Source organism: Malania oleifera, chromosome 9 (assembly GCF_029873635.1).
Source record: "Malania oleifera isolate guangnan ecotype guangnan chromosome 9, ASM2987363v1, whole genome shotgun sequence".
NCBI classification, from domain to species: domain Eukaryota; kingdom Viridiplantae; phylum Streptophyta; class Magnoliopsida; order Santalales; family Ximeniaceae; genus Malania; species Malania oleifera.
In genome coordinates, this window is record NC_080425.1 from 51295078 (window position 1) to 51307886 (window position 12809).

At 37.7% G+C, this 12809-nt stretch overlaps 1 protein-coding gene across 1 annotated transcript in view; it reads right to left on the reverse strand.

The window, feature by feature from the left end:
* LOC131164778 (DNA-directed RNA polymerase III subunit 1) overlaps window positions 1-12809 on the reverse strand; it is a 135027-nt gene that overhangs the window by 32696 nt on the left and 89522 nt on the right. Inside the window, exons 15-17 of the mRNA XM_058122217.1 lie at window positions 10529-10622; window positions 4481-4715; window positions 3677-3868 (exon numbers count right to left, since the gene is read on the reverse strand). Coding sequence (XP_057978200.1) covers window positions 3677-3868; window positions 4481-4715; window positions 10529-10622 — 521 coding nt within the window. The remainder of the gene's footprint in view (window positions 1-3676; window positions 3869-4480; window positions 4716-10528; window positions 10623-12809) is intronic.

Here is a 12809-nt window from a genome sequence, read left to right on the forward strand (position 1 = left end):
GGCCTTATAGCTGTCTTATAAAACTTTCCTTTTAATTTCCCACCAAAATGGAAATCCTAATAGACCCCAGCCCCATTAGGAATAAAGAATCAAGAAATAGATTCATTGTGCATAGAGGAGAATCTTATTGGCTACCCTCACAGTTCTAAAGAGAGACAATAGATAAAGGGAAATACTAACACAAAATGCCTGAATGCATGTGTAATACACCCACCAAGATTTAAATATAATATTAATATGAAAAAACCTCTTCCACCCATCCAACCTCTTAGACAGCTTCTCCACCACTAGATCCCAAAACCAAATTGTTCTGGGATTACCAGCTAGAGGAATACCAAAGATAAATCAGACAGGCCAATCAAGATTACCCACACAACTAAAGAGGACATATCCAATGATCTAGAAATATCCAAATTAATTCAAGCTAACCAACAGTTCCCCAAATTTATTTTTAAACTAAAAGCCCTCTCCAACAATTGTAAAATAGTAAGCATATTTAAAAGAGGTCTCTATGATCTTCCAAAAAGAAAATTGTATCATCATCTGAAGATAAGATGCCACAACCCCTTTGCTTCCCACCCCAATCCCTCTCACAGAACCTCTTTCTCTATAAACAAATCTTCTCAAAAAACTTACCACAATAACAAAAAGGAGTGAGAAAGAGGATCCCCTTGCCCAACTCCCCATGAAGCTCTAAAGTCCTGAACCAGATTTAGGCTTTCCATTAGTAATAACAGAGAACGGAGCAGTAGATAAACACCCCTTCATCCTAGATTGCCATTTTTAAACACCCAACAGCCTCACAGCTACAACCTTTGCATATTATAAAAATTAGTCACTAAACTAATTGGCTGAAAATCTGCAACTTTAGTAGACCTATTCTTCTTAGGCACCAAAGTGATGAATGTTGTGTTCATGCTTTTACCAAAAATCCCATAAAGAATTCATTGACGATCTTCATTAAAACACTTGTAGCAATATCCAAACAGTCTTGAAAGAAAGCCACATTGAGCCCATCCAGACCTGAAGCCTCACGTCTCTCCATCTTAAACACAACTGCCCTAACCTTACTTTCCTTGCTCTGACTACTTCATTTTATGTCATGAACCCTCTTAAAGAGACACCTCTGAAGAAGTCGTTTGCACAGTACTAAAGAAATGCAAAAAATACCACCTTACTCCAAATTGCAACACGAAGAGTAACAACACTGTAGAAGACTCTAGCATTCCACTCAAACCATATTGTACCAAATAATTGAAAAAACCACACACCTCCAAAAAGCATTCCTATCCTTTCTCCTCTAAAAACCCCAAAAAAGATAAGACAATGGCTATCTAACAAGAGTAAACCCAAAACGCCACAAATCATCAAACAAATTATTGAACGTGCACTCCTTGAAAGCAAACAATAAATATAGAAAGAAGTGGGCACAAATTTCTTCACAACTGTAGCAAGCACAATTTCCCACATATCAGGAGAAGGTACCTTATTTGGTCTTCTCCTCTAAAGCAAATCATTAGGGGTCTTTGAGAGTCTAACACTGTTCAATACCCAAAGGGATTGGAAGGCAGCTTAGACCTTTTTTCTTTTTTTCTTTTTTTTCTTATTTTCTTCTTCTTTCCGGAAAGATTTCTTATCCTCCTATTGTAGTTTTTTTAAAAATTGAAAAATATGAGATTTATTAAGAAGAATGAGTACAACAAGGAGCATCCACTTCAAAAGATAAAAGAACAAAAAACAAAATAAACCAAAACAGCATAGCAATCATGCTGTAAATAAGAAGAAGAAAACTCTTTGAAACATCGAACTGCCCATAAGAAGACTAGACACTGAATCATATACCAAGGCATAATCAAAGATAACCATTTCCACCAAAAAATACAAACATTCCGCTCTAAGAAAATACCACACAAAGCTGCAAAATTTTAACACCTCCACAATGCCAAAGCATCTTTACCCCTTCCAAAACCTGCAAAAGAAATAGCCAACAAATCCATCGCCAACTCTGGACACACCCAATACTCTCCAAATAAGCCAAAAAGATTACTCCACCCACTCTAAGAAAAGGAGCAATGAAGGAACAGATGACAAGCAGTACTTGAATCTTCAAAACAAAGAGAACATACATCCAGAAATTCTGGAAAGGCCTACTCTAATTATTTCTTCTCATTAATAGATTTGTTTTGTTATCCCCCCCAAAAAAATACCAAATGAAAGTCTTTATTCAGTTGTAGAAACAGTTCTCATAATCCATTTCCAATTTTTCAAATAATTTAAAAAACTGCCACCTGGTTTTCTTTTTCAAACTTTGGTCCCAAACAAACCACAACACACACATCGAAAGAGGGGAGGCAGAGGATCAAAAGAAGTAACATATCTAACAAGAGGATAAGATCATTTTTCTATCGCTGATTCAAATTCCTTACAAAATAAAACTTCAAAGATTCCACAATAACCAAAATTAAAAAGAAATAATGTTGAAGTGGTATAAGCTTGAACAAAGGGAGCATCCTCAACACAATTATCTTCCCAAAAGTAGATTCTCCCCTACCTTCAACTGTGTAACTTGAGAAAAAGAGGATGCCATATCTAGGAAGCAAATTTCTAAGGACTTGCAAAAGTAATATTTTCCAGAACTCTAGCATTCCAACCACTTTGTGGAAGCCGATTCTACGAGTTTACATAGTGCAAAAGGGAATCAAGTTCCACCAAAAGAGATGCGAAAAGCCAGATACCATCCAATAGTAATGATAAGGATAAACATTTTAAAGTACTTGCATTCCTGTCTCAGGCCTCCCACAACAATAAGCACTTGTGTCTGGCGTTAGATAAACCCTTATTAGATTCACTATTCTATTGCCAACTTTTGCTGGTAATTCTTTTAAAAAAACGCCAATCAATACTACCATGAACGGGAAGAGACAGAAAAGAACAAATCAAATGATCAAGAACAGATCTACAAGAAACCCCATGTGAGCATCCAAAACCCACACCCTAAACATCCCTCCTATTTGAAGGGCAACTAGCCTCAAAGACAATGGAAGTACCTTAGCTTCTCAATCATTAAAATGGAGAACCCAAGAAACAGAATCAATGATAATAGCCATATAAAAAAAATAATAAATAAGATCATTCTGAAAATAGAAAAATGAAAAAGACGAGGAAGGTGAATAAACTTCACCTAACCAACATCCTGTCAATAAATAAACCTGCCAGGGGCCCCACAAGTATTTCTTATCCCTATATCAGCATCCCATCCATTCTCCTGTGAGCCACAGTTACTTATAGTCCTTTTCATGTCAAAGTGAGTTCACCTCCAAAGGAAGCCACCAGAACCATTAGCCCATCAAAGCAGTGGTTTCAGACACCAACTTACAAAACCCAACCCAACTTTAGACCTACAAACAAATGATCACTCATCTCATCCATGGCATGAACCTCAATACCTGCTGCCTTCCACACAAGCCATTAACTGCCATCTTTCCCTACAAAAACACCCCATACATTTAAAGTCCTATGGAAGTCCATCACATGTACTTATTTGTTCAAACAGCGACAAATGTATCTCTATAAGGCCTCCATAATAAAGAACCATAAAATAATCATCTCTGAGCAGTTCCACCGGAATCTGCAGATATTCAATGAAAACGATAAATAAAAGCAAAAGTGGGCTTACGGCAGGCATCTTTGACATTCTAGGAAAGTGAGGAAGGCTTCGATCTATGAATCCATTAGGAGCCCGACGACCCCCTACTGATTGCTGACCAACACATGCAATCATTTGGCTAATGTTGATGGGAGATCCTTTGGAACCACATTGCGACATGATCAATGGACTATTCCTCCAATGTAGCTGTTCCATGCAGACCTATTACAACAAATAAAAAAGAAATTAAGCTAGCTTCTTTAAAACAATTTCTACACAGACATAAGGAAAATGAAATAAAAAAAGAATAAGAAAACTATAACCAAATATTTGATCATATTTGAGAAACTCAAGTTTTATAATGGACCACCACATCTTCGAATAGGAATGTAACATGTAACCTTAAGGTTACATTTGGTTTGCGGAATGCCTATTCCCAAAGAATAGATTAGTTTTAGTAGTTTAGTTACAATTAGTTATACAAGAAATCATGTTATTGCTATAAACCGAATAAAAATGTGAAACATTTTATGAGTTCATAATAAGGAATGGATAAGGAATAACTACTCCCAAATTTCATCATGGGATGTCTATTCCTTTCTTATTACATGTTGAATGAAATAATTAGAAATATACAAGGAATAACTATCCCCTTGATTCTCAAAATTTAAACTATATTCCATCTTATTTCAAGGAATAACTATTCCACCAAACCAAATGAGTCGTAAAAGAATTAAGAAGGAATGCATGTAAATAACATCACATCAGCTATTACCAATACACACAAATACACAACAAAAGAAAATCTCCTAAAGAGCAAAGTAAGATCCTTACCTTTCCAGTTGCTTCCCGAATTTTATTCAACACATCAGTTATCCTAGCTTCTAGTGTTTGAGCAGCATCACATCCAGGCTGAAGTTTAAGCTTTCCTTCATTGTAAGATTGAATTAGTTCATCACAATTTTCATAACCTTCCAAAATCGTCTCCCTTTTTCGCATATTCAGTAGCTCTCCAGGTTGGACATCATCAATCCCAATGGAGAATCCATGATTTCCAATCCACCGAGCACTGCATCAAAGTAAATGATATAAATGCAATTAACATGCAACAGTTTTGAACCCCAATGGTTGACTTAAAGTAGGATTCAAACATAAGAAAAAAATTATATAAATTACAAGAGGAAATTGCAATCACACTCATAACAAAACTAACTGGAACTAAATATTTATGTGTGCAGTTAGTTATTAGAGCAGACATCCAATGAAATCGCAAGTAAATGCAATGGGGACAACATTCACTCTTAAGAACAACTGGCCATACATGCAACTTTCATTTGAAGTAGCTAAACATAAAAGATCATTTTGACACTGTAGTAAAGTCATTCAAACATTAAAATTATGTTATTTGGTTATGTTGCGACCACAGGATTTACGCAATCAACACAACCATATAGATGGTTCAGGCTCACAATTTCGATAGCAATACCAGTGATTAGGAAAAGGTCTCAATTCTGAATGAAATGTCAGGAAGAAGTTCAAATATTTGGAATCAGAAAATGGTTTCTCTCTCACCTGTCACTAATTCTTGATTCTTATAGCCAGCCTACATCTGGCATAAGTGATGCTGGAGGATTTCCTCTGGAAAACAATCCAGATTATCGGTAAGTCCATCAACATATATTTCAACAGGGATTGATTGTTTTTTACTCTTGTTGGAGAACAATTCAAAGTGTAACAGAAGACTAGGAATTCGGCTTGATGATTGGGGAATCTGTCAGAGTGCTTCCACCAGTTTTACTCAATTGAACAATTTTGTTCAGCACAATAGGTCTAGAAGATACTTGTAACGGGTGATCCACAGAATGACCAGTGGGGCTGTCCAAATGGTGACCAGTGGAGGTGTTTCCCAGAGGTGTTGCAGTGTTGTAGTGCTGCTGCAACAGCAAAGCAGAGTTAATATAGTTAACATAATATAATTAGTTGTTCTTACCTAAGCATTCCATCAAAGCGTGTCATTTCCTAAGGCAGTTTAATTTACAGAGTTTATTGACATGATTTTTGCATTTTAGAGAAGCTAGAAACAGCTGTAGTAAAAAATAGTCAATTCCCTCGGCACATTTAAGGTAAGTCTGTTAATTTAGTCCAGAAAATGAAAAACCAGTATAGAATTTCCCCCTTCCCAATTTGGTCATCAATTGTGACCGGTCCAGAATTTTCCAAAGAACATGGAATCGTCGGTTGAGGATTCATCCAATGGCACCTTGCATACCTCACGCACTGTGTTTCCGCACAAATGGATCTCTCTATGCTAATGAAAATCATGGGAATTAATACCATTCCATTAGATTTCTAATGATACTTGAGCAATCGTTCCTCCACACACTGCATCAAGTTAGTATCAGAGCAGATTCTTCTATGGATATTTTTTTATAGCTGTTGGGAGTGAATGAGGAAACCGTGGCTTAACCAATGAAGAGCCAAGGCTTATGCAGCTGTTGAGATGTTGCATGACCTGCAAGACCAAATTCAAAACCTCGCTGAGGTTGTTCTTCACACAAATAATAAAGGACATCAGAATCATGAACAAGTAAGAGAAATTGAAGATGGACTCAAATCAGTTGTGGAAGGATGGAAGTAAAGATTCTAGAGATGGATGTAGTGCAGGAGTTTAAATGCATGTTCAGCACAATTAAAGGCTAGAACCCTGGGAGTGTTGAATCCCAAAAGCCCTACAAAACTACAAAGAATATAGTGTTCAGGTCAAAATTGGGACTGGAACACAATGAATTCCTAGACTGGATGCACAGCATAGAGAACTTCTTCGAATACGAAGATGTTCTTTGGGTACAAAGATGCTCCAGAACATCAGAGGGTCAAGTTAGTGGCTGCAAAATTCAGACTCTAGTTTGTGAGGGCATTACCAAAATAATTGTGAATTTGTAAACAAAAGGAAGGTCAGACAGTTGAAACAAAAGAATGAGAAACTCAAGGAATAATTCTGGCCATAGGACAACGAAACGAGCAAACTTTGTATCAGAGATTCAAAAAGAGTGAGCTGTTAGGCAGCAGAGTGAAAAGTACATGCTGGTTGAAGAGTATCTAGCTGAGACATAACCTCAGAAGGTAAGCCAATACATCAATTGTCTTCAGTTCGCAATTCAAGATGTAAGCTTGCAGCGACCTTTCAAAACAAGTGATGTCCATCAACTTGCTTTAAAGTTGAAGCCCAACTGACAAAAAAACATGTCGAAGAATCAAGGGCACAATCCATAGCAGGGCATTTCTTCACTCACACAGCCTCAAACAGAAACATAAGGGCAGTACCTGCAGTTCACTGAGAATACTGTGCTAGTTGCAGAAATCAACCTTACAACCCACAGGGCCAGAATGTCACTAAGTGCCACAGGTGCTCAGAACTTGGATATCGATCAAATGAATGCCCAAAAAGGAACCCTACAAGATGACAAATTTCTAGCAAACTAAGAAGAAGAACAGAGTGTTGGTGTAGATGAGACTAACAACGAGACCGGGCATGCAGCTAACTTGGAAAAAGAAGGGATTGAAGATGAAGAAGTATGGTTAAATGCTGGCTGTTCGAAGCCCATGCTTGCTCCTCTAGCCACAAATGGAGAAGATTGATTACAAAAAAAAAACATTTCTCACACACACTGCGCATCAAAAGAGGAAACCTTACCATTTAATAGTTGATAATGCCAGCTGTGAGAATCTAGTAGCATAAGAAATGTTGGAAACCAAAGACTAAGAAACACTCGCATCCCTATAGCATCCATGGTATTAAATATTCATGCAATTGTCAAAATTTCTGCTTTCCACCACCCTCAAAATAGAAACGGCAATCAATTTTCATCCTGTAAAATTTTTCCATGAAAATTTTCACGAATCACCAAAAATTTATCAAAATCTTAAAATTTCAGCAAAATTTGTTGACTTTTTACCATAGATCAAAATATCCTTGAAATTCAAATTTGAGATGCCCAAATTGAAATTTCTCTCTTAATTTATCTTCTTTTAGTTTTCAAAATGAAAGATTATTACCAGAATGATATGAATAGCTTTCAGAATTTTGAAATTATATGGGTAAAAATGTTGGGCAACTAAAAAACAACATAAACAAAAAGTAACTGTTTCTTAAATGAGAATGCTAAGGTGGATGAATAATATAACGTTAAAATATAAATAAACGAATTAACATATTCATGAAAAGTTAGGCATAGCTCTTGTAGAAGATAAGGGAGGGGCGGCTCAGATGGTTCAGGCAATTGCAGCATAGACTAAGTAGTGCACCAGTGAGGAGGAGTGAGCTAGTTATTGTGAGGGTTAGTAGAATGGGTAAGGATAGAGCTACAATAACTTTGAATGAGATAGAGAGGAAGGATTTAATAACCTAAACTCTTGGAGGAAATTGCCCATGGTTGTGTAACTTGGCATAAAAGGATTTATGTAGCCAACCCAACCTAGTGGGACTTGAAGTTTGGTTTGTGGTTCTTGTTATAGTCATTGCACCTTATACACAACATAGGTGCATTTTATTTAAATATTTTAGTTTTAAATCCTACATTATTAAGTCTACTAACAGCTTCTAAAGTTTCATAAAGAATTTCACGCTTTCATGCACATTTCCATCATTTAAAAAAAAATAAAAATTGAAATGAGAAACAGCATTAACATTGAAATTTCCATCAATTTATTTAAAAAATGTTTTTGAAGCCTTGAAACTTCTGTCAAAATTAAAATTTAATACCTTGATCGCATCCTGTGGTTTCGCAGAGGAAAGGAGGCACTTAATTCTTCAAGAGTTAGGTAAGATATTCAATTTACAATTCATTCAAAGATTTGATTTGGTGTGCTGTAGTCCCAATGGATGCTTGCCACATCCAACTTGGTCAGCCATGGCAATAGGATTGAAAGACCATTCGTCATGGCGATGCAAACACGTATTCTTCTTTCTGTTTTAATGGTAAGATGATGGTGCTACGACCAAAAAAAAAATAAGACTGATTTAAAGGGAGCCCACATGCTCGTTCGCTTTTGGGGATGAAAGATTTCATTTGAACAAGCAAGGACTATGCAGTTATTTACAATGCTGCCTGAGAAGCCAGAAATCCATTCTTAATTTATTTTGGAATGTGCAAGCCTGCTGTTATAAGAATGCAAGCAAGACCTCTCTTTCAAAGACACCTTAGAAAAAAGATGTGAAGCTGGGACATACCAAACAACAGGGTGGTCGCTCAATTTCTCCTACAACATGGATATTTATTTGAGGGAACAAGCTATGCCTTCTGTTTTTAATAGACTTTCTGATTGTTGAATTGCATGATTATGGGCAGGTTAATCGAGATAAGATGCTGCATTTGGTGACTGAAAGTTATTGTTGACCTGCCTTATGCTGAACAAGCATGAGGTAAGATGTCGAGCATATCGAATTGCCAAAGACCAGCAGCAAGATATTGGTTTCTACAAATCTTTAACAGAGCCTACTGCTCCATGGGTGAGGTAAGTATGAATTTTGTTGTGGAAATTGGGATTACCCAAACCAGCAAAAGGCTCATTCTGTATCAGTGGTAGTTGAGGGCTTCTTGAACAGCACGCAAAAATACATCTGATGCTACTCATGTAGCACCTCTATTCTTCCGAGAGATTGCAGTTGATAGTGGGTTTAGAAGAAAAGGGTTCAATATTGGAATCTTTGGGATGGTGGAATGAGGTGGTGGGGAGATGCTGAAAGAAGAGCTTAAACATGATGGCCGATGCATCAGTGGAATTGAGGCTTTCCCAGACAGGCAATTGGTGTGGGACAGTTGCTGTCTCACACCTATGCTGACTGACAGCATAGGTGCAAGGATGGCTAATGTTAGGGTTGCTGTCATGAGTGGGAAGGAAGGGGATGAGACTAGTAGAGTTTGGCCTGTTCACAGAGTGGCCAAGAGTGGTCAATATATGCTTGGATTCGGAAAGACTGTTTAATTGCAAGGTCCCAGATTCACTAAGAGTCATCAATGAGGTTTCAGCCACAGCAGTGAGATTTTAAGGGATGGACCACGATCAAGGATAATACCATTCACCTTCAAGGGAATGAAGTTTTTCCTGGATAATGGGGATTTATTGCCATACAAACCAGAGTGAACAAGAACAGCAATGCACATTCCCATTCTCATTCGCAAAAACCAAATGAGGCCTAAAAGTTATCTTCACAATAATATGCCTTAAAGCAACCACATGCAATTATACAACAGTAAGTAAATAAACAAAATTAAGCAAATAAATAGAAAAATAAATAATAATGATCTACATGTAGATATAAGAATAGCAAAGAAAAGGCAGCTAGAAAGAAGGTAAGCCATAACAGGAATAGAACTACTATGCAAACTAGCGAATGAGCAACTTTAAAAATGTTCAGGGGTTACCCTTAGAATCATTGCACAATATGCAGTAGTCATCCAGACAATCCACATTGTTATAATGAATTAATATATAAAAATATAAGGTAATGTAGACACCGGAGAAGTAATGCAGACCCCTATCCAACTACTTAAAAAAAAAACAGAGAGAGAGAGAGAGAATAGATGAACTGCAACAAAGTGAAAAAAAAAAAACTTTTTACAGGCGTGACGGACAAAACTGCAACATTTGTATGAACAAAGAAGATGAAATATCAACCAACAGAAACAAATATGCACATGTTCATGAATAGACATAAACGAATGATTAATTTACAAAGGTCAAATCCAATGTGCTAAGCCAAAACGAAGTGAGCAATCATCGTGCACACGTGTGTAGAGAGAGAGAGAGAGGGAAGAGAAAGAGAGACAGAGGGGAAGAGAGAATTTACAGCTGATCAAAACACTAGTGCTAGGACATTACCTCAGTTTTGCCAGACGATTCATACAAGCAGCAGCACCATGTGCATTGTAGTCTCTGAGAAGAACAGAGTAAAGTCCATCCTTGTTGCCATTTCCTGAAAAGTTAACGTTGAAATATAACAACAGGGATTTTGACTTGTCAACAAGCAGACAGCAAAAGATGGTGAAACATATCATGTTTGATGGAGAACATCAAGATGTCATGTATGAGCAATATTAAGGCATTCGGATTTAATTACTGAATTTAAAGATGTTGATTTAACAATTTTCCTATTCTTGTGATGTTTTCAAGCAGTATAGTAAACAAGTCTCAAAAATAGTAGATTTTAGAGATCTATACTATGAAAGTCGTATTTTAGTTCATTGGGTTCTCTTATTTTACTTTCACATTTACCAAGCATGCTACTCATTGAGCACCAAGTGGAAGCCCCAACAGTTGTTAACCCACACTCAGTATTCAATCATCAAGCCCCAACATCCCCCTCGCCTGAAGCCCAACAGGCCTAACATTGCCTGAACAAAACTCTGCCTTCTCTATCCTGCCAAAGCACCAACCAATGAAAAAAAATGGTGATTAAAAACCAATTGGAACATTTCCATTGCAGGATTCACAAGAAAAGGTTAAGAACCAAGGGAGATAATGGACGGGACAGTTTAAGATTCAAGAAAACCACTCAGAAAATTGAGCACCAATTGGAATCTGTCCATTGAAGTGAACGCATGCAAAATCTCTTGGATCAATTTCCCAACAGCAAATAGCAAACTACTCGGGCAATCACAGAACTAAGAAGCAAGTTAAACCTTGCCATACCTATAGCTCATTTGGGTAGCCTAATAAAGAAAGAAAAGGTTAAAATGAAAGAAATTATTGTGAAGAGAAAGAGGAGATGTTTGCGGAAATGTTGAGTGAACCAGAGTTGAAATGCAAGTTTTTGCCAGTTGAATTAGCAACAATGTCTAAGAGAACAATAGAGGTGCCAAATTGCCAGCTAAGCCCAAAGAATTTGCAAAAGAACCTGAGAAGATGGAAATAGCAAAAAGAATGCTATCCATGGAGGATCATTCTATTAAAATCCAGACAAAAGACAAAAGCAAGATAGCACATTAGGAATTTAATAGTCCTGATATATTTGTCTTCAATGACTACCCTCTTGCATTCATATTTATTTTTTAAGCACGTGGATTGTATTGTTCATCTACAAGCTTGCCAGATTCTTCAATTCTTCATCCCTCAAATATTTCAAAATTGAGGCCACATTTTCTCCAACCATATGGAGGATGGTCAAGACATCTCATCTCGACCCCAGCCCTCTTTTTTTTTTCTATCGCCAGTCAATGGTCGTGGAAAAGAAGTCATATGGACAACACGGTCTCATCAAGTCACACAATACCATTGAGCCAAAAGGGTTTCCATCTTCATGGGATGATTAAAGCGCACGAGGTGAACTGGTTTCCCACCTCATGGATGATTTCAAAGAGAGCCATAAACCTCCCTCTAGGAATAGAAGGAAGAGGAAAGGAGAGCAAACCCTAATGGTTTGACTCAGAAAGGACAGATCAGCCAGTTCATACCTCTCACGGAGATTAACACAGGTTGAATCAACTTGGTTGATTGAGGGACTAATTTCCCAGAAGGCTTCGACTCCAAAGGCTGGGGTAAGACATCTACAACCACAGAAGAGATGGGCTAATGAATTGCTCCCATTCTCAAGAGAAAAGCTCATAAGCATGCTATACAGTACAAATCTCAGGTCACCTCGCCTGCTACTGTCACAGTGAAGATCCTTCCATTGCATGAAGAGATAAAGAGTAAGAACCCCAAGGAGGCAGTGTGCTCTTTCACCGCTGCCGCATTCTATTCGCATCACACTCAGCATTGCGCAGAAGCCTCATATTGAACAGTGGGGATTTCTAGAGAAGCCTTTAGTGAAGATGAATGAGGACATAGTGAAGCATAGGTCAGCCATCAGCAGAGAGCTGGCCTCCACCCCAAATGAATTGATTTTTGAAAAGCCTTGCTTTGCCAAACTCTGGCAGGCCTCAATTTGGGCACATCATGATTGGGCTTTGCAGGGAATTGTTTTGGCCTTTTCACCCCCTCAGTACCTCATGGAACTCCCTTACACCCAAACTCCTTTGGCCCCTTCTCAGCCAGAGAGAGCCCAAAGGCAGATATGGCCCCCAGTGCCTAACTCTACTTGGGAATCCATCATGTTCAGACCAGAAGTCCCTCATAATCTGGAGCCGTTTATACTGCCAGAGAAGACAAACCTGCTGGATTC